Source organism: Zootoca vivipara, chromosome 11 (genome assembly GCF_965207765.1).
Source record: "Zootoca vivipara chromosome 11, rZooViv2.hap1.1, whole genome shotgun sequence".
Taxonomy (NCBI): Eukaryota; Metazoa; Chordata; class Lepidosauria; order Squamata; family Lacertidae; genus Zootoca; species Zootoca vivipara.
In genome coordinates, this window is record NC_142594.1 from 7,169,046 (window position 1) to 7,191,660 (window position 22,615).

At 42.0% G+C, this 22,615-nt stretch overlaps 1 protein-coding gene across 3 annotated transcripts in view; it reads right to left on the reverse strand.

Moving 5' to 3' along the window:
- BMPER (BMP binding endothelial regulator) overlaps nt 1–22,615 on the reverse strand; it is a 158,432-nt gene that overhangs the window by 65,563 nt on the left and 70,254 nt on the right. For 2 of the 3 annotated variants that reach the window (XM_035128736.3, XM_088653429.1), the window contains 4 exons: nt 13,958–14,057; nt 6,144–6,253; nt 4,984–5,124; nt 2,124–2,228 (listed from right to left, as the gene is read on the reverse strand). In XM_035128736.3, coding sequence (XP_034984627.3) covers nt 2,124–2,228; nt 4,984–5,124; nt 6,144–6,253; nt 13,958–14,057 — 456 coding nt within the window. The remainder of the gene's footprint in view (nt 1–2,123; nt 2,229–4,983; nt 5,125–6,143; nt 6,254–13,957; nt 14,058–22,615) is intronic. The other variant, XM_035128737.3, reaches the window with a different exon arrangement.

Consider the following 22,615-nt stretch of genomic DNA (forward strand, 5'->3'; position numbering starts at 1 on the left):
ACCATCATTGGGATACAGAAGGCCTACTTGCTCTAATTTGGAATCGAGTCATTATTAATCCAGGAAAATGGGGGTGGGGTACTCAGAAAAATTGCAAGTTGTACCAAAATTAGGAGACATATTAACAGACATATGTTGTTTCTCAACACTTTTAAAGAAAAATCTCAGCAAAGTTAATGGAGCTAAGGTTGGATAATCATTTTCAGTGCTCTGTATGTGGCCAAAATAGCACCATCCATGCACAAAAGGGATCATCATCAGGAGAGTCTAGAAAATCAGAGGGGAGGGGATATAGAATGGAGTATTGTGCAAGAGAGTATGGCTGGCTGGCTGGATCTTTGAAAAGGAACACTCCACACTGCAATGTTTTCTATTGTTGCAGGTCCCAATTGTTACAGTCACATTGCTACCAAACAGGCAAGCAGGTAACTTGACATCCCCCAAACACACATTTCAGTTTTCACTAGGAAACCTGTCTGGAACAATGAAAACTTGCCAACTTTTAATGTTATCAATTTAATAAATAATAATAATAATAATAATAATAATAACTTTTAATTTTAACAATTTTGGTGTCTCAACAAGACCAGGGTAGCATGAAAGCAAAACACAGTATCCCAAACTGCCTTGTACAATAAACATTATGACTGGGATGTGCATTGTGAAATTACTAGTAACACATTCATTATGAACCACAGTGCCAACTGATTCTGCATAAAATTAGCCTCTAATTATCATTTTTTCCCCATTCATGAAATGCATTCAAATGTAATGTTATAGCTTCATCCCCCATCTCTCAAAGCATAAAGATTAGTATTAGATTACTTAATCAGCCTTAACTCAAAATCAACAGGAAGTGATTTTTTTTGTAGGGAAGTAACATGAGGCTGCTTTAGATGATGAAGTCCATTATGGCTGATGACATGATGCTTTTATGATTCATGGCTCTAAAGAACTCTCTCTGAAAATACTGTGAATCAGCCTGTCCATTATTTTTTTGTAAGACCACACCTCGCTTTCTTGAGCACAGAATAAGATACACGAGACACAAGCAGATAACCGTGGACACTGAAGTATAACAGAGTTCCCAAGAGTGTTAGAGGTACAAAGTAATATACTTTCCCTTTTGTTATTCCCTCTGGGAGAGGGGTACCAGATAAGGTGCTTTTGAGACATTTCTGAAGTCATTCTATTCTAGCAGGATTTCATTACCCTGCTTCAGTAACATCTACATGGCAAGACCATAGTTAAGTACTACGTTCTCGATGCACAAATGAGCTTAGGCTCACACTTGCTCATCTTCACAGAGTAGAGGTACCCTGAAACTCACATGTACACACCTGCGGATAGTTGCTGCAGCTCTGGTACCTCTAAAAGTCTCTAAAATCTCTCAAGAAATCTCTTTAAAAAGAAGGAAGCAATTGCAGGCAGCACTGAACTAAGTTTTTTGCTGTTTTTGTTGTGGCAGTGTTCTAATTATATTTTATACAGTATCTGCATTTGCCACACAACTGTGGGCAAACACAGTTTCTCCTTGCAAACACAGATGAATGCAAATCTGAGGACACATCAGTCTGTGGGACAGTTAACAGCAATGCCAAATTTGTCTACTAACGCTATATAAAGACTATGCAAATGTTTTTATCGCTTTCTTTACCTACATCCACCTGTAGGATAAGCTTAGCAATGTACATTGAAATCCTTAGCACACTTGCATGTCAGCAAATTCCACTGAAATACTAAGTCATACTTCCAAGTAAGTAAATTTAGCCAGCTCCAAACATTTTAAACAGATACTTATTAAGCAAATCACCATGCCTATGGCACAAGACACTCAATGAAGGCAAGTAAAGCGAGAGCTATATACCGAGCATGAAAGGAAAGAGCACTAGTTGATGTAAAACTGGGATTAGGAGTCACTGAATCAGAAATAAATGTCTGGAGCAGAGCAGAAGAAACAGGGGGAAACATGCTGTCCTGTTCTGAATATTTCACTCTGCCCCAGGACTTGGGAGTCTCCTTATGGTTCTCCTTTTCCCAAGCCTGCGTAAATCAAGCCTGCCAAAGTTTGTACTGAAAAGCTCTATCAATTTATAAACCGGAGGAAAAGGACACACACTCACATGAGGGCAGCTGCTGACTGGAATGCACTGCTTCTTGCGACACTCAGTCTTGCCTTTCACACAAGCACAGATGGTGCAGTTAACGGAGGACCACATCTCTCCATCCTGCAGGAGGGAGAACATGATACAGCCATCAGCTGGGGCAGCAGAAGGAAGCAGTTCCAGTAATGCATCATCCTGTTATACAAGGGAAAAGCAACACTCTCCCTGTTGGGGAGTTATGTCATTGTTTAGTCTAAATCACTTCTGAGATGTCCATCTCCACCCAGTTGGATTAAGGATGGAAGCTCATCAGGGATGATTTTTCACTCTGATCCTTCCAGATAGAGGAGTTTTACTGTACGCTTAATGAAGACGTGTCAGAATTTTCTAGCAACATCCTGATTAGTTGCCTTTTCTCCTGAAAAACATTCGAGTTGTGATCACACAGTATCATGAGCATCTCATTTGGGATGACATAATTATAAAAAAAATTGATTCAACATAGTCACTGTGATTGGCATGTTTAAGTTACCGCGCGTGAAAGTATTTGATAAAGATGTCAGGACACTGAAAATTTATTCCCAGATGTGGCATCGTTCTACTTCAACCCAGGAATGTACTTAATACTGAATTCAGATTTGGATTACTTGCAGTGCAAAAGCAGACATCTGATCCACGAAACATCTGAAAATGCTTATAACAGATAGAGAACAAAAATTACCCAAGAATTCTAGCAGGTGACTCCAAAGTGCTGCTTCAGAAATGCCCTGGCTTCCTTCCTTATGGACTGCTTGGGCCAAATGCAGTTCTTAAAGCATTATTTTACCCATCAGAGGTCCAGGCACTGTTCCTTTTCTATCCAACTTACAGAAGCCTTTGATTTATTGGAAGGAAATGAAGGTGGGGCAGATAGTAACAGAGAGAAAAGGTATGTGCTGTCGATCAGTGTGATGCAGAATACAAAAAAAAGGTGAGAGGAACCCATTTATTTATTTCTTATCAAATGCTGACAGCTTCTATGAGCCACAGGTGAGAGCAGGGTGCACAGTGGGTAATCTGTCTGAAGATAATGCCCGAATACCTGACACCGGACACAATCCTCTGGGATTTCTCACATTCTCTCATTCACTTTATTTGTGGCTTTCAGAAGACAATTTCCCAGTCAGCTATTTCCCATGAGTCATTTTTCTCCCTCTGCTACTCTACATAATATTTTAATAATATGAAGAAGAGAGACACTTGAGGAATTCAATTTATCTGAATTCTAATGTGAACTGACCTGATCTGCACTCTTTAGACTAATGTGTGGATCAGAAAATAATCCAATTTTACACTTTCCTGAATTTTACAATGCCTTTCTTGGCTTTAAAATGATCCCCCTCAGATTGCTCAGTTTATAATCCCAGTTTTGAAAACTGAGGCAATAAACCAAGAAGTAGTGGACATATGGAAAAAATAATTATTAACAGATCTCAACAGACCAAAGCAAGTATTAACGACAAAACAAAATAAAGGCTGTTTTCCACAAAACACAATGTCTATGGAACTACAAGAAACAGAGACAACTAACTGTAACTGTTCAACCCTATACATATTAGCTTAGAAATAAGTCTTATTATGCTCCATGGGCCTCTCTCCCTAGAAAGTGAATGTATGAGTGCAGCCTTAGGAAATAAGAATGATTGTACACATCGACTAAGCCACTGTAAGAGGCTGGACAGTCATTGTCTGCTGTTGTAATTTTGTTCTGTGGAATACAAGCCTGGATCCCAAGATCTGAATTTTCTGCACCTGGAAGTGGTTTTTAGACATGAGTTTCTGGAACAGCAGTCCTACCAAACCCCAGACTTCAAACGCCTATTTTGAAACTGAGGTGTGTTTCAAAAGCAGTGTATGGCTTGGGCACTTGGGTTTAAAGAAAAAAGTCGATCCTTTGTATGCACGTGAAGTAGCTCCTTTGAGTACAAGTCAATATGATAATCACAAGGAGTCGTGCATTTGTGTGTGTGTGTGTATGAGAGAATGCATGTAAGTAAAGAGAGAGACAATTGGCTGGTGGCACAATGGTTTTTCTGTGTGTAAGCACCAACTGAATGAAGAGTAGTTCCTTTCAATTGACTGTAAACAGGGTTTCCAGAACCTACGTACAGTGCATCTTTGTGTAATGTGCGGGGTGGTGGTGAATGCAAATGAATGAAAAGCAGCATTGGCTGAGTAAATACTATGTGCATAAGGGATTTAACTTTTCATCTGATCCCAGGATCTCTCAACACACAGATGGTCGACACAGTGTCAGAAATCAGTTCCAACAGAGAGGTAGGGTGTGGGGAGAGAGAAACTCTGCATGGCTTGAAAAAAACAAGCAGGCACCCAATAATATGGGGAGTTTTTTGGGGAGGGAATCCCCAATGACCTTGGGGTAGATTATTACTGCATGCCTTCCCAACTCATGAAGCACTGTCTGTATCTATAGCTCTGTACTTTATATCCAGAAAGGTGAATTCAGTTCCTATTGGTTCACCTGTGGGTGGGAGGGGAGGTTCCATTTTGGCTTTGTCTATTCAGCCATGCTCTCTACAGGCCACAGAGAAATACCTTTACTATAGCTATCAGCACGTGCTAAGGAAACTGAATCACATCATTATAATGCATTTTATAGCACAGGGAAGCAGCATGGCTGTCTGCCTAGGCAGAAAGGAGTCAGTTTACCAGACTGCAGAAAGCTAATCTTTTCCCCCCGTTTTATTTTAATTCCTTGTCTCTGCACTGCTAAAAGATAAAACCACTGCTCTGGATTCATTGCAACCTGATGATTGTTCAAGTGTTGCAATGATACCCATGTGGGGCAGCTTCATTTTTTTTAAAAAAGAGCATTTACCCGGAAGATCTTGTTGCCAAATTTGCAGACTTTTGTTTTCTCTGGGGACATGTACGAGACACACTCCTTGCAGCACTGCTCTTTGCCTTTAATGCAATCTCCAGGAGGTGAGCATTTCTTCTTACACACCACAGTGGAATCCTACATGGAAAGAGGAAGGGAGGGAGAGAGGTTGCAGATAAGAGGATGAAGAGGATAACATTCCCTCCTCAGTTAGTGACTACTGCATACATGAAGTGGTTGCTAAACTGATGCCGCTATGGAGACAATGGAAACTACAGTAACACAGTAAGAATATCTACACAGTACATATTGTGTACACACACAATACAGTAATCCATCAAACATTAAAAGCTTCCCTAAACAGGGCTGCCTTCAGATGTCTTCTAAAAGTCTGGTAGTTTTAAAACACTGAACCTTTCAGGCTATGCCTAACCCCCACCCAAATGTATTTATTAAATTTCTATACAGTGGACGCTCGGGTTGCGAACGTGATCCATGCGGGAGGCACGTTCGCAACCTGCAGCGTTCGCAACCCACGTCTGCGCACAGGCGTGTCGCGATTCGGCAATTGCACAAAGCGTGATTTAGCGCTTCTGCGCATGTGCCGAAATCCGGAAGTAACCCGTTCTGGTACTTCTGGGTTCGGTAGAGAGCGCAACCTGAAAAGACGCAACCTGAAGTGGCTGTAACCCAAGGTATGACTGTACCATCCTTCATCCAAGGATCACAGAGCAATTTACAATATAAGAACACAAAAATGCATAACATAGTAACAAACAAAAACAATACCAGCCCGCCCGCCCCCCGTTTAAAAGGCCATAAATGGTTTAATTAGCCAAAGGCCTGGGAGAAGAGGAATGCTTTTGCCTGGTGCCTAAAGAGATATTAACAAAGTCACCAAGTGAGTCTCCTTGGGGACAGCATTCCACAGATGGGGAGACCATTCTCGTGTTGCCACCTTCTGGCCTCTTGGGGAGGAGGCACAAGAAGAAGGGCCTCAGATGATGATTGCAAGGACTGGGTTGGTTCATATGAGGAGAGGTGGTCCTTACTATGAGATACATCTGAAAGTCGATGGGCGCAAGCATTGTAGCCCCCAAACTATAAGCATCACTTCTGTACCATGAAAAAGACATAAAGGTTTACTACCAACTCACCCTGCAGGTACACTTAGTACAATTGTCGTATGCAAAAGAGGCTCCATTGTCATAAACATCACTGTGAAAGAGGCAGCTTCCAAATGGGAGATCAAACACCTTCCTCTGCCCTGGGAAATACAAACAAGGGGGGGGGTGATTTAAAGGGAGCTGCATCATCAACAAAGATAGCTATTGCTCATCTGCAAACTATTATTGACTGGGTTGTTTTGTTTTAATCCATTTATACGGGATTTGTTTTTTAATCCTTTTTTATACTGTTTGAAGAAATTACCGATTACCTAATGCAAAGATAGGGGACTATAAAACGATGCTGGCAAATCTCTATGAAACTTGTGCAGTGGAGGGATTCTAAACCACTGATTTGTAACAGCTTGCCTTGACACTAGACTTCTGGGTTCAATAGGAAAAACTGTTGGCTCGATGTGAATGATTTTTGGAATAGAGGGAGGCTGAAGTTTTGTTCATTTGCTAATTAGCAGGTCAGAGTATTGCTCTGTTTATTATTTGAGTATTGTTAATATATGGCTAGTACCAGTATGTATTTTTCCACGGATGTTATATCAAATATTGATGTACTGTATTAGATGATTTCCTCCCTATGGTATTATGTACTTCTTTGCTGGGTCGCTTGGAGATCTTCGGGTGACAAGCGACTGATAAGTTTAAATAAATAAATGGATAAATGATAATCACACAAGACTATTGACCCATCTAGCCCATGGCCAGTGGCACTTCTGAGGGTCACATACAGGGTTTTCCTAGTTCTGCTGCCAGAGATGTGTTTGAAAAATAATAGTAAACTCAATTATCTGGGTACCAGTCCTCATGTGGCCAAAATGGTACCACCCACAAGAAAGAGACAGCAATGAGCTCGGTGAAACCCCAACGTTTAAAGAAGCACAATTTATTTATATTTTTTTGTGGGGGGAAGAAAACAGCTAATGTGGGGAACCCAAACTGACTTTTGAGGATGAATATGGGAAACCAGAAGAGAGGGTTGGTGGAATGGAATATCTGGGACAGGAACACTACTGCAACATTTAGCTGCAGGTCTCACTTTAATAAATAAAACAATTAATTACACACTTATGGACTGCTTCATAGCTTGCAACCAAGGAAGCAGTGTACAACAAGATAAAAAATGAAATAAAGTACAAACCCCCCCACAAGTTCTAAAAACAATTAATAACATCTCTACAAACACTAAATGCAATAAAACAATTTCTACAAATGTACGATTAATATCCCATAAAAACAAAACAAAAAGGTATTGCAACAATGGAGTTGTCTTAGTTTAGGAGAAGCCAAGAATTGGACCTGGGTTTTATACACACAAAGCCTGTGTTATATGGCTTGGCCTAACTTTAAATGTGCTTCTATGCTCTTTACTAAGAATTTTGTTTTGTTTCACAAAGACGTAAAACTCTAAGGTCATACCAGACAACCCGAGTCCCTTATACCTAATTGCCCTCATATTTGTCACCATTTTTGACGAGCACTGCCATTTCAGTACTGAAATACAGACAGATACAGACAACATTGTAATGTAGATTTATCCCCATTTTACAGCTTGAGGAAAGGAGGTAAAGTGACAGCAGCTTTCCCAAGGGTTCAGTTACACCAGTGCTAATAAACTATGTACCTGGAAATAAACTTTTAAATGGCTGGGCTTTCTAGAGATGATTAGCATGCACAATTATACTATACCAATAAGTATTTTTGTTTTCAAAAGTTTCATTTCAAAATTAAGAGCTCACTCTGGACTCACTCTGGACTTTGTCATGCTTAAAGCAGACACACTGATACTAGTAGGATTTAAATTGGTCATGACTTAAGCCCCATTTATACCTATGGGTCTACTCTGCACATGATGGGAAATCTAGATTCAACGCTCTATTAGGATTATGAATAAAATCATATAATTCCTGGGTGAATGAGTACTCTGACCTAATTATTGGAGGGGTTGTTGTAAAAACTGTTAAGGGTTTGGATAGCAGTACTAACAAAAGGCCCAAGAGCCTTTACAGGTTGTCTTGTAACAGAACCATCACAACACAGCAGATGTGTTGGAGAGGATTTAGATATAACTATGTATGTAATATCTGGAACCAATTGAGAGGGGACACATTTGCTTGCCACCTCAAAACTTGTTCTCCCTCACACCTGTTTTCCAGATTTCACCCCCATCCTACTGCCTCAGACAAGCCCACAAACACATCTGCTCTATTGCATTGGAATGGAAAAGAGAATTGGCTGCAATATGAAAAATCTCTGGGGACAGGAACTCTTGCCTCTCTTGTAAGAATCTGGAGGCAAAGTCTGAGGAAGGTGGAAAGGATCTTCCACAATGAGCTAGAAGAAGACGATTCCTGTTGGATTAGACCAAAGGCCCATCTCAGTGGCCAACCAGATGTTTCTGGGAAGGCCAGAGGCAGGACTTGAGGGCATTAGTCCTTCTCCACAGTTGTTAACCAGCAATTGGCATCGAGAGGCTCACTGCCTCCGAATTTGGAGGCAAGTGTCCAGCCATTATGACTAGTGCCCACTGATAGCTCCATCCTCCATTTTTTCTAATCCACTTTCAAATCCATCTAAACTGGTGGCAGTCACCACATCTTGTGGCAGCAAATCCCATTAACTCTGCGGTGTGTGAAGAAGTACTTCCTTTTTCCTGACTGCAGACTGTTCTCTGAGCCAACTCCTGATGAAACCCAGATGCTGCAGAGTAGGCAGGCATCTCCCAGTTGGTCCTCTCTTGGCCACATGAGAAGAGAAGCAAAGAGAAGAGAAGAGAAGATGGTGGTGCAGCGCTAGAATAAAACTAATGCTAAATATTGTTTTGAGGTGTTAACGTGAAAAATTGAAGGGGTTTAGTCTGAGAAGTTGAGGGTTCACGTCTGATTAGACATTTAGGTATGCCACATCAAGGACTAAAGGTTAGGGAACCTTCTCACTTAAAACTACATCTTTTAGAATCAACAACACATCCCATGGAGCTTTGACAGACCACTCAGAGCTTCTTGGGAAAAGATGCCCTCTCATTCTCTGTGCAAGCTGGATTTCGAAGGGGCAGAGGAACCAGAGACCAAATAGCAAACATGCGCTGGATTATGGAGAAAGCTAGAGAGTTCCAGAAAAACATCTACTTCTGCTTCATTGACTATGCAAAAGCCTTTGACTGTGTCGACCACAGCAAACTATGGCAAGTTCTTAAAGAAATGGGAGTGCCTGCTCACCTCATCTGTCTCCTGAGAAATCTCTATGTGGGAGAAGAAGCTACAGTTAGAACTGGATATGGAAGAACTGATTGGTTCAAAATTGGGAAAGGAGTACGACAAGGTTGTATATTGTCTCCCTGCTTATTTAACTTATATGCAGAATTCATCATGTGAAAGGCTGGACTAGATGAATCCCAAGCCGGAATTAAGATTGCTGGAAGAAATATCAACAACCTCAGATATGCAGATGACACAACCTTGATGGCAGAAAGTGAGGAGGAATTAAATAACCTTTTAATGAGGGTGAAAGAGGAGAGTGCAAAATATGGTCTGAAGCTCAACATCAAAAAAAACAAGATCATGGCCACTGGTCCCATCACCTCCTGGCAAATAGAAGGAGAAGAAATGGAGGCAGTGAGAGATTTTACTTTCTTGGGCTCCTTGATCACTGCAGATGGTGACAGCAGTCACGAAATTAAAAGACGCCTGCTTCTTGGGAGAAAAGCAATGACAAACCTAGACAGCATCTTAAAAAGCAGAGACATCACCTTGCCTACAAAGGTCCATATAGTTAAGCTATGGTTTTCCCAGTAGTGATGTATGGAAGTGAGAGCTGGACCATAAAGAAGGCTGATCGCCGAAGAATTGATGCTTTTGAATTATGGTGCTGGAGGAGACTCTTGAGAGTCCCATGGATTGCAAGAAGATCAAACCTATCCATTCTTAAGGAAATCAGCCCTGAGTGCTCACTGGAAGGACAGATCGTGAAGCTGAGGCTCCAATACTTTGGCCACCTCATGAGAAGAGAAGACTCCCTGGAAAAGACGCTGATGTTGGGAAAGATGGAGGGCACTAGGAGAAGGGGACGACAGAGGACGAGATGGTCGGACAGTGTTCTCGAAGCTACGAACATGAGTTTGACCAAACTGCGGGAGGCAGCGGAAGACAGGAGTGCCTGGGGTCACGAAGAGTCGGACACAACTAAACGACTAAACAACAACAAATTCTCGGTGCCATGGAACATTCTTCAACACTGAAGAGAATGGAGACAACCCTGGATGTGCAAAGTTCTTACTGTATATTACAGCACTTAAATTCATGCTGGAGCTAATCTATTTGAGCACTTGAGTCTGTGTGCTTGGTATAAGACAAGTGCCCTGCCAGAGTCTGGTTTATAGTATACTTGTCACATTTTGGTTTGGAGTCAGTGTGCCTTTAACAAATCTCATCTACTGTGAACAGACGTTTGAATAATCCCCACCTGCAATGATATTGCCAAGTCTTACAACAAGCACACGTCTTTAAAAACGGCTCTGTACATCCTGCAGAACAATCTCCTTGATGTAATGTTTTGAGTTAGAAAGCAGTAATCACTAAGTGATGATGTGCACCAGCCCAGAAGATAATTCAGTACAACTTTTATGGCATGCCAGCCAAGTCTTGCAGGATATGAAAAATCCCAGTCAACGCCAAGACTGTCCTATGAAAATCAGTTCAAGATGTTCAGAAATCCCATATGGGACAACACATCCTTTGCATTGCTGTACATTGCATGAAAGCACATTATATTGGTCTGGCAAGGCAGGAAACAATAAATGAGTTATCTAGCTTGTTCACTAACAAAGCCTCTTGCATTGTCGTATCCTCCCAAAAGCCAGTTATATCATTCCATCTCCCTTTTATACTGCAGGTACATCTAGAAGCAAGCCATTTTACCACCTAGAGCACTTGCACCGCCCAGTTCAGCAGTAGCTAAAAAGATGCTACAACTAGGCCTACAACTTTCATCATCCCCAGCAATACAATGCCAATAGTCAGAGATAATGGGAGCTGTATTACAACAACACCTGGAAGATGCCATGTAGGCTATGCCTGGCCCAGTTCAAGAGATGCTCCTCTGGAGTAGTGCTGGAACATTATGGCTGGGTTTGGGGAATGGGATCAGCCATATGCTGATGTCAAGGACTCTCATAATTTCTCATTATCACTGGAGCCACAGGGATGTCTTGCAAGTGCTGGATCTCTGCATGGGGACAGTAGTGGTCTGGATGAGGGTCAATAAACTGAGGCTGATCCCAACAAGATGAAAGAACTGTGGGGTGGTAGTTCTTGGATCAAGGAACTGGGTAGGCAGCCTTTTCTCAATGGGGTTAGCTGTACTTTCCTGGAAGTACAGCTGCAATATTGGACAAGTCTAACTAGCACACAGGATGTAAAGACAATTACCATTAGCACATAGAATCATAGAATTGTAGAGCTGGAAGGGACCCTGAGGATCATCTAGTACAGGCATCCCCAAACTTCGGCCCTCCAGATGTTTTGGACTACAATTCCCATCATCCCTGACCACTGGTCCTGTTAGCTAGGGATCATGGGAGTTCTAGGCCAAAACATCTGGAGGGCTGCAGTTTGGGGATGCCTCATCTAGTACAACCCCATGTAATGCACAAATATGCAACTGCCCCATATGGGGATCAAACCTGTAACCTTGGCGTTATCAGCACTATGCCCTAACTATCTGAGCTGATATACTCCCCCCCCCCAATGCAAATTGTGGAGATCCTTATTGGAATGATGATATAATCACAGTGTTGGAAGGGATCCCATGGATCATCTAGCCTGCACAGCAGCCAGCTGATTTCACATATTCAGGGAAGAATTCAATATCACACTAAAACAAATGTTCTATCAGCGCAAGCACATCTGCTTTGCTGATGGAACAACCTCCCCTTCCTCCTGCTACACGCTGTTCGGGGGCGGGGATCACATAGCAGAGGAGAGGGGAGGAAGCCCTGTTGCGCTAGCAGGAGCCCTTGCTCTGCCTCTTGCTAGCACAACTATTTAGGTGACCCCAACCTTCACTCTAGATACCATTTTTGAACGCAAGGAAAGAATTTGTCACCTCTAGTTGGTTTTGTATATTGATTACTGTTATAAGAACGGTTTTGTACTCATTTGTGGTTTAATAAATTAAATAACTAAATAAGTGAACAGATGTGTACTCTGAGGATAGCCCCTGATCCAACTTTGTCACTCCATCCCGGTAGCCTCAATGGCACAGACTGCATCTTTCTAGCAGCTGCAGTCTTTCATGGATACAGTGGCCTAGCCACAGTCACTCTTACCCTGGCAGCCCCCTATTCAGGCCCGTCTTAGCCATAGAGGCTAGTGGTGTGGGGAGCCACGGCGCTGGGCGCTGGAGGGTGCTAGGGAAGAGGTCCAGGGTCTACGGCTCGGTAGGGGATGTGCGGAGGCACTGGGGTGCCGGGCGCTGCCAGCGCAGCTCCCACCGAGGCCACTTGTGGTGGCCCACCCCGCTTGTCTCCTTCGCCGGCTGCTTGCCCATGGCCTGCGCAGGTGCGCCTTCGCTCCGGGGGGGGGGGCGAGCTCCCTCAGCCGCACCACCAGCCGACGCCCTGTCGGTCACTGTGCCGCACTGCCTCCCTTCCTGCCGGAGGTGGCGGCTGCACAAAGCCAGCGGGCAGCGGCGACCTGTCACAGCGGGCACCGTCACTCTCGCTCGGCTGGGGCCAAAGGGGGCCGCGCTCGTCCCGCGGAACCGCTTCCCTCCGCTCCAGGCTAAATTTTATTTTTGGGAAGGGAGGGGGCGCCAGAGGGACCTTTGCACCATGGCCGTGGATGTGGTTAAGACGGGCCTGCCCCTATTTATATTATTGTAATGTACTCTGCAAGAGGCTTTACTGAAAGATGGTCCAGAAATGATCATTAGTGCAGGATGCTGCCACTAAAATGTTCACTGGAGTAGCTATTAGGGATCATATACTGATCTTTAAAGTTCTTAATTGGCTCCCTAATTGCAGTAGCCTCACCAGATTCTTCAGTCTGGAAGGGAGGCCCTTCTTGTCTCACCACTAGAATTTCTATATTTCTATACACTGGGTGGTAATATGGGGGGACAGTGCCTTCTGAGTAGTGACACACTGATATGGAACATCTTCCCCAACCCACCCAGAAGTACGACTGTTTTATTTATTTATCTCATACAATTTATATACCACCTGACTGTAAAACAAACAAACCCAAGCAAACCACAACGTTGCTAATGTTGCATCTAGATGTTAGTCTGTTTCTGCAAAACATTTTCATGTGAATTACAGTTTTATCTGCTCTAATCATTGGATAGTTGTTGCCTCTTTTAAATATTATTTTAACCCACCCTGTGATCATTGGGTGAAGGGTGGGTTTAAGATGGTCTTACTAAATAAATAAAATATCATACAGCATTACTCTCATTTGGGGAGAGTAAAAACAGATGTACATAATAATCCTCCAGATCCAGTTCCGAAAATCACATTTATTCTCCAAAGTAAATAGTACATCTGACATCTATACAAAACCAAATTTAAGTGGCCAAGATTTGGCTTAATTCTTGATAAAGAAAAACAGAAAAAATATGAAAATAATAATGAGAATACCATTGTAACAGATATAATTTTCTAACTATATGCAATTGTTCTCTTTCAAAACTTTCGGTGCTATATAACTATGCATAAGCTTCCCCAAGTGTCTGTGAGTTGTCTGAAAGAAAAAGTACAGAGTACATGCAATATGCCTGTTTAAACAACCACTCACCCAAACATTTTGGGCAACACTGTCCGGATGGAGTATGACTGAGATGCTGGGGACATGAAAGAATGGGGCACACTTCCTGTACGCACTGTGTCCTGCCACCCTAAAAGAAAATAGGGTCAGTTAGAGAACACACAGCTGAAGAATGCAGTGCAGCCTGAGCCACACTTCTCTAAATGCACTTTAATTAAATGCTAACGTATCGAAAATGCACCCAGCAGGAAAGCTGAGAGTCTCACCTATACAAACACTTCAAAAACAACGCCTTCATAGGCCAAATCTTATACAATGCATTTCAGCATATTGTAACATGAACATCCACACCATATGAAGCACACGGTTGCCTAGAAAGAATCCTGGGGAATTTTGTTTGTTATGGGTGCTGAGAGTCCACCTGACACTGATACAGAAACTGTGCACATACACTATGCAAAAGAATGAAATATCATTATTCCCTCCTTCTTTCTCCCCCCTTCTCTCTGCCCTAACCTCACAATGCTACGATAGCAGTATCCAGTCCTTTTTTTTCTGGGGGGGGACACAGGGGTACATATACCAACATTTTGTGAATATTTGTACTTTTGTCCATTTACCATATTTATTTCCCCCGATTTGAACTCTCAAATGGTGATTTTCTTGAGTTAAAATGAGAGTACCCCTAAACTTTTTTTTTAAAAGAAAAAAAAGCACAGGCAGCATCTCATACCGAGTGTAACTGACCTGCTCTCATTAATTGAAAACAGAGACGTTCTACGGTATGTACCTTTGTTATCCATTAAAATCTTTCTTTTCTTTTCTTCATGGAGTTACAAACAGAGTTAAATTTGGTTTCAGGTTTGAAACCGTTACTTTATTTTATTTTAAGCCGTCTTTCTATAATCTTGTGACTTCTCCCGAGGGAAAGTTGGATCCAAAAGGCAGGAGAGGCAGACTGGTGCCTCCACACCAGACAATTGCTGCTCTAAATACTACCACTGTGAGGGGAAAACACAGAGCTAAAAACGAAGGCAAAAATCCCCCATAAGCAGTAATGAAGCAGGCACTGGGAAATGAGAAATTAATACGGGAACATGAGGCCGGATTTTGAGAAAGATTGTTTTTAAAAGAATAAAGAGCTATCCTTGGAGTTATACGGTACAACATAGAATAAAGGTCTTGGGAATAAAATAGAGAGGGTGAATGTCAAACTGTGAAAGATATATTGTTTTGGCCAACACAGCCCTTTAAATGAAATATTATCAACATGTATATAAGCACAGAGAGGCCCTGGTCAGGGAGCACAGTTCATCTGCTGGGCGTTTGTGCATAAAGAGAAAAGATTGTCTCTACTACCACACGGAGCTATCAGCCTAAACAATATTCTGCTTTTGTTTCTCATTTCAGAAGACAATGAATGGGCGATGGCTATGAATGAATGGGCAGCAGCAACCTCCGCTGCAGCAAAACCTGTTCTGTGTCTCCCACAAAGGACTGCAATCAACTCATATTAAAAAAAGAAAGAAAGAAAGAAGTCTTTGCTCCAGATCGTCTCATTTAAATTTCCTGTATAGTTTATAATTTAAAGCAGCAGAAGCAGCCAACAATAAACTCTGCGCTCCTAGAGGCATGAAAGAATTATGAGTTGTCCACAGCCACACGCATTCAGGATCTCTCTCTAAACTCTCGAGAGACAAGGAATATAAATGCTCTACCTCTCTAGAGCACAGGGGAGGAAGCTGTGGTGTGTGATGAGTTTACTGATATGTTTTAATCCTAACGTTAATACCAATACCCAAAATAAAGCATTATCTTTACTTGCATACACTCACTTTAATATGATTTTCAGACACTGCACTGTCTGAAAAGAACACAGCCTTTCTTTCCCCCCTCCAACTTGCCCCAAGGGGGGCTGCTGAAACATCCTGAATGCGCACAGCTTTAGGCCTGCGCTCATAATCCTTTCAACATAGCATCCAGGGATGCAAAGTATATTGCGGTCTGAAGCTGCTGCTCTGAATTATGAATCAGTCAGGAAACTCTGAAATGATTTTTTTCCACTTAGGCAGCTCAGAGAACAGATCCCCCCCTTTTTTTTCTCTTTTTTCAAGAATGTGCAGGTGCGATATCAGAGAACTAAACCTACAACTTTTGAAAAATGGTACAATTGCTCACGGGAGAAGCCTAGAAACAGGCACCGTGCCCAAAAGGTATTTTCGTGATGCATGAGTGATGAGGTTATCCGAAGGAGAAGGTAGGTCAAGCGAGAGACACCTTCAGTGGTTTAAAGCAGAAGCGGTGAGTCTGTGCCCCTCCATCTGGTGTTGGGGGCAATCAACCCTTCTAGGAATTGTAGCTCTCAGCACCCTGCACAAACTACACTTCCCAAGATTCTTTGGGGAAGCCATGGCTGTTTAAAGTGGTATGGCGCTACTTTAAGTGTATAGCGCAGATGAGGCCTTGATCATTTGGGCCCCAGTGATCAAAACAACAGCTAGCAAAACAGGGAGCGTGCCAACTTCAAACCTTTCTGCTTATAACATCTCTCTCCCACCCCAATAATACTGATGCAATATTATGAGGATGACACGTTGCGAGAGAAAAAGCAATACTTTTGTCATTGTTTTCAAAGAGGAACATTAAAAAGCTGGAAACAAGCTGGATGCACCTATAAAAAAAATTCCAAAAGAGGACCAGTTTGAACCAAATGTTTCTTAACTCAGCATTTACCAAATGGTGAATAAAGGGAAATTTTCCTCACCAGCCCGATCCAAACATATTAGTTATTCGGTTATACAGCTGCTGTATCTATAAATCTCAACTATGGTATGTTATTGTTTGTTGGTGCATGCTGGATTTGAACTTAACAGTAGAGGTGAGAGCTTTTTCACACTGTAATTGAAAGTGCCTTTGCATCTCTTTGGTGGGACTGATGCCTTGTGTGCATGTCATGAAACAAAGGGAAGAACAGAAATCAAATGGACAAACTCTTGCCAAGATTATTTGGATTCATCCTCCTTTCCATGTGTTATCCATTACTTGCAATGTTATTTAAGCTGTTGTAGTACCTGGAAATGGTTAAGTTAAAAAAAATAATGGTACCCTCAGTAACTACACTGTACCTAGCTAGCCTAATGCCATCTACTTTATTTGGGAGTGGGAACTCACAACTTTGTGTGGGTGTGCTAAATCTAGATGATGTATGACACCTTAAAAATAGGAAATTGCAGCATCCAAAATGTTAAAATATGTTCTATAAGTTTTGACGTTATAAATATAAAAGTTAAGCATTTGAGAAAAAAAATGTGTGACAGGACACACTGCCAGATTTCATACAAGGTTCCTTGTCCGTGTAACGCAAAATTATTGGGACATTAGAACCCCAAGTAATTATGGACTGGTTCCTCTTTTGCAATTAAGCTTTTTATAGGTGCATCCAGCTGCAATGAATTTTTGTACTGTCCATCAGCTAGTAATTCAGATCAAAAGGAATCCACTGAATTGCAGCCATCTTCCTTCTTAACAACCGGCAAACATGCTGAAGTGTGTGGTGCCAAGGGCCAAATCAATGCTGCTGTTTGTCATCTATTCTAGTTTCCAGGGGCTGTGCTTCCTGAGATCACAAAAATACACTTCAGCATGTCAGGCTTTTAGCCAAAGTACATCGTAATGATGTCAAAGAATTTCCTCTTAGCAAAGAAGCTCAATTAAACCTGCAACACAGAAATCTAATATATTCCATTCACCGCTGGTAAAACTTTGCACTATGTATAATCTTTTATTCTTTTAATTCATTGAATTCAATAGTATTACCAGGTATCGCACCAAACTATGGCTTAGGACAAAACAAGATATATATCATGGAGCCCATGATTGTCACTTCCTTGTGTGCTTAAATCACTCACCCTCTTTGCACTTTGTTCTATGAATTCATTCTGTGAAGCAACAGCCTCAAGCCATAGAACAACAACCATAACTGTGGTTTCTTGATTCAGGCATCATGCCAATCCATAGTTAGCATAAACACAGGAATGCAAACTTGACTTCAAACCATGGTTTCTGGCTTGTCAATTCAGTTATTACTTAAATAATAGTCAAAGTGCCTTAGCCATGGTTTGGTACGGTGTCAGAATTGGGCCCATGAGCCATTGCTCATTTCAGCATGTGAAAAAAGACTCCAATAATTAGTTTCCTTTTTTTGTAATTGTTAAGACAATACAAATTGCATAATTATGTAAGATAGGTGGGGTTTTCGTTTTGGCTTTCTACATATGCCCATGGGTGCAGAGAATAACTTCCTGTTCATAACCATGAAATTCGTGCTTACTAATGAAGAGCCTTCATGAATTAAATTAAAGAGGGGCACTTGGAGTAATTGAAAATGCTTGATAGCCTCTAAACCTGTTCTACTACCAAATACACAAAAGCTTTCTATTTAATTGTTTTCAAGAGCCAAATGTCATATTGAGCTGTAATGCTAAACCCTAGTTCAGTGCCATGTGACTGAGCTATGTGAATGAGCCTCAGGACTGTGAGCTCCTGTCTCCTCCTCTGGCATGACAAATTATGGCAAGTTGCAACTATGGTTTAGGAAAGCACTGGGCAACTTGTGACTTTAGGGCCACATGCAGCCCTTACCCTAATTTAATGTGGATGGCAAGGAGGAGTGGTGGTAAACAGATGGCAGAAATAGAGAGAAAAGGATTGCACCCACCCATCTTGGGCTCCAACATTGTCCACTTTTGAAGTCAGCCTGCAAGGGTATTTACTGTATCTTACACAAAGACTTAAATAATGAGTATAATGTGCACATTGAAATATTACTTCAACATGAAAAGTTACTAGAAATCAACATCTAGAAATCCCTGGCCACCACTCATATTAATAAAGCAGGGCTTCATTTAGATGAAGAACAGCATTTTGAATGCCAGACTATTGGCTTTTCTAAGCACTTTTGCCCTAAATTAGAACAACCTTATTCTTACTGGCACCAAGAAATCCACCGCTCTGTAATACAAAATTCCTATCATACTTACGTTCACCTTCTCATCAGTTGACTGTCTAAAATTATGCTACAGTTTACTATAACATTCTGAGAATATTGTGTTTTTTGAATGAATAGTGTATTTTGTGAATTTGGATGCATCAAACAAAAAACTAGGTGCAGTCATACCAAAGTCACGTTTCGTTCCACCATCTTGATTCACAATGGTGCCCAACAACCCAATGGCAACAAAGTCCACTGCCCCTCGAGAACCACTGTGCCAAGAATGGTGACATTGTCTCGAAAGGCAGCCAAACCGATGCCAAAAAATTAGCAGAAACATGCCAAATTGATGTTTTGGGCCACCCACTTGATTTAAAACTGTGCCCAGTCCACAAACAACGACAAAGGTTGCCACCCTACCTCAAGAACCCTTGTGCCAAGTCTGGCAACAATATTTGGAGTGCAGGCTAAACCTATAATCAAAACCTGGGTGAAATCACATCAATGTTGCGTTTTGGTCTGCCATCTTGATTCAAAATGGCGACTGGCGACCAAGCATTGGCAAAAAGTGCCCCCCCCTGCGATCCCTTGTGCCATATTTGGCAGTGATATCTCAAGAGATTTCCGAACATACAGAAAAAAAGCAGACAGCAGAAAACCACTTTCCAAAATAAAGATTAGGTTGTTAGGACTGGCCCCATGGTACACCCATCCTCCACAGTGGACTGTGGAGGTTTGAATCTTTTTATATTTGCTGTTCATGTGGAATTTTAAACAGAAATGCACCATGCTTGTTGAGCCAACTGAGTGGCTGCGGTAGAAACATCAGAAAGTCCTGCATCCATGGTAGTTCCCAACACATGTAGCTCTGGAGCCATAGACTATTATAAACTAAACTCCAGACAAACACCCACACCTACCTCACGTACCCCATTATAAAGCCTTTATTTGTATACTTTTCTTCTTTTGCCATTATACGGCCTGCTACTTTATTATGGAGCACTTCTACTTACGAACTCCCTGAAGCATTTTCTCTAGTATGTCGTCAGTGTTCATGAACACATGCAACACACACATACTTTCTGTTAAAGACTATTTGCATTCCACACTTATTGCTGATGCAATCTCCGGATATACAGGATTTCACACATTCCACTTCCTTCAGCATAGCTATCAAAGGGCTGCCCTAACAGGAAATCCTGCTTGTTCTTCGAAACACACAGACATAGGAGACTGGAAATATAATACCTAGTTAAGCACTACACATGCTTACACAGTAAATGTTTGAGAACATCTGCAGGAAACTTTGCAAAACTAGAGCATATTTGCAGAGTCTTCGCAGACCTTTTTAAACTGCACACAGTATTATGCATCACATGTATTATATAATCTCCTGTGCACCCAATATCATGGCAAGTGTGCAGATGATCTGTGTATAATTTACACATAATGTATCATGGATCTCACTAGTATCATTAAGCCCGTTAAATTAACGGGTGCTAAAACGTATGTGGTGAAACATATGTTGTGAAACATATGAAGGTAGGTGTGACTGAACTGGGGAAGTGGGTAGCCTTGAGGCGCCACAAAAAAGCCCTTTTGGCATGATGGCTTCACAGCAGGGAAACACAGGAGCAGTGAAAAGGATGATAACTTTTTTTGCAAGGGAGGAGAGTCATGGGGGGGGGCTGATGCAGCCTGCCCGCTAGCCATCTTTGAGCTAGAGGCCCTAAACAGGAATGCCTGGGGTTAGGGACCCACAACAATCCCTTGAAGGTAGGGGTGGGGAACCTGACAAAGACATTCTCTGGGGGGAAAGGGTTGGGGAGCCCGTTCAGGTGGTGGGCAGGGCCAAACCATACCTCCTTCTTACACACACACACACACACACACACACACACACACACACACACACACACCTCTCTCTCTCTCAGCCCTGAGCTCCATAGGTAGAACATGAGACTCTTCCTCTCAGGGTTGTGGGTTCGACCCCAATGTTGGACAAAAGATTCCTGCACTGCAGGGAAGAGGACTACAGGGTTCTCCAGGTCCCTTCCAGCTCTATAATTCTATGATTCTCTCCCTCTCTCTCTCTCTCTCTCTATCTCTCTTTCTCTCTCTCTCTCTCTCTCTCTCACACACACACACCAATCTCACACAGTCTAAAGCCTGAGCCAGAGCGCCAGAATATGCTGGGGATGAAATGGGGGGAGTAGAGAGGTGCTTAAGAGTTGTAGATTCTTATCCCTTGGGGCTGAGTGCAGGAAGGGTCGAGTTCATGTCCCAGAGTAATGGGTAAGGGCTGGTGTTATAATACCTAGATAAGCAGTACACATGCTTACACGGTAAATGTTTGAGAACATCTGCAGGGAACTTTGCAAAACTAGAGCATATTTGCAGAGTCTTCGCAGACCTTTTAAAACTGCACACACTATTATGCATCACATGTATTATATAATCTCCTGTGCACCCAATATCATGGCAAGTGTGCAGATGATCTGTGTATAATTTACACATAATGTATTATGGATCTCATATGTCAGGGTACCTAGTGTTGTAGTCCAGCTCTCATCATCCCCAGTCAGCATAGCCAATGCTCAACTTAACCGCAATCAAACAACCTGTCATACTGGCCAACGCCGTATTTTGGTGGAGTCACGGGAAGGGAGACAAATATTTATACAGAATTCACATGTAGTTGGCTACAGTAGTACTTCTGACTGCTGAAGTTCACGGTGAAAAGTTCACACCTAATTTACTGGTAGCAAAGTACCGGTATCTGTGTTGTCCTGGAGGTCCTAGGATTGAACGTGAAGAATCTCCAACACAATAGTTGAAACTAGGATTAGGTTTATTGAATTTGCATATTGTTTCCCACTAAAATATCCTGAAGCAATTTACTAGCACGTGAAAAATGGAGTAACATTACAAAAACACGTTTAAAACTGATTAACCATAAAATACAACTGGCGCTGCCCAAATACCCAGGAAAATAAAAATGTATTTTCTTGGCACTCAGGTAGGCCTGAGTATTTTTTTTGGGGGGGGGGGGAGGCCACTACAGAGAAAAGGTGTCTACAGCATATTATACTGTGGTTTTGTCTTCCAAAATTTGACAGAGTTGCTTTTAGAGCATTACTTTTGTAATGTATTCTTATTTTACTGTCATAAGTTGCTTTGAATACTGTACATTTGAATGAAGGAATGTAGAAATTAATTACAAGAGCAGCACATCCAGGGTCCCCTTCCACAAACCAGGAATGAAGTATCATTCCTCACCCAACTCACTTAATTCTGCCACCTTAGGCTGGGCTCCACTGCCTTTCATGGCTGCACGGCTAGCAGAAGTTCAGCTAATGTAGATTTTTGCCACCACAACAACTGTGGCAAAGCAGCTTCTTTTCTACTATTGTCAGTCTGAGACCACTTCAAAAACAGGCATTCGGAAAGGAATCTGGCAGGTCTTCTCACAGATTTGATTGATAACTACTATATTGCAGAGAGCCCACCTCAGTAAGGAAGGTTGAGAATTTCCCCCAATAATTCTGGACAAATTTCCAAGCTCCGAAAATGAATTTCAAGTTCCATATCCAAACGCCATGTCTGTAGCAGTGGCTCTTATTGTTACCCCATTCTCCCTCTTGCAAGTTACCATTCCCTCTTACTTACTTCCCTCCCTCGGTTATCCTTGCTCTGAG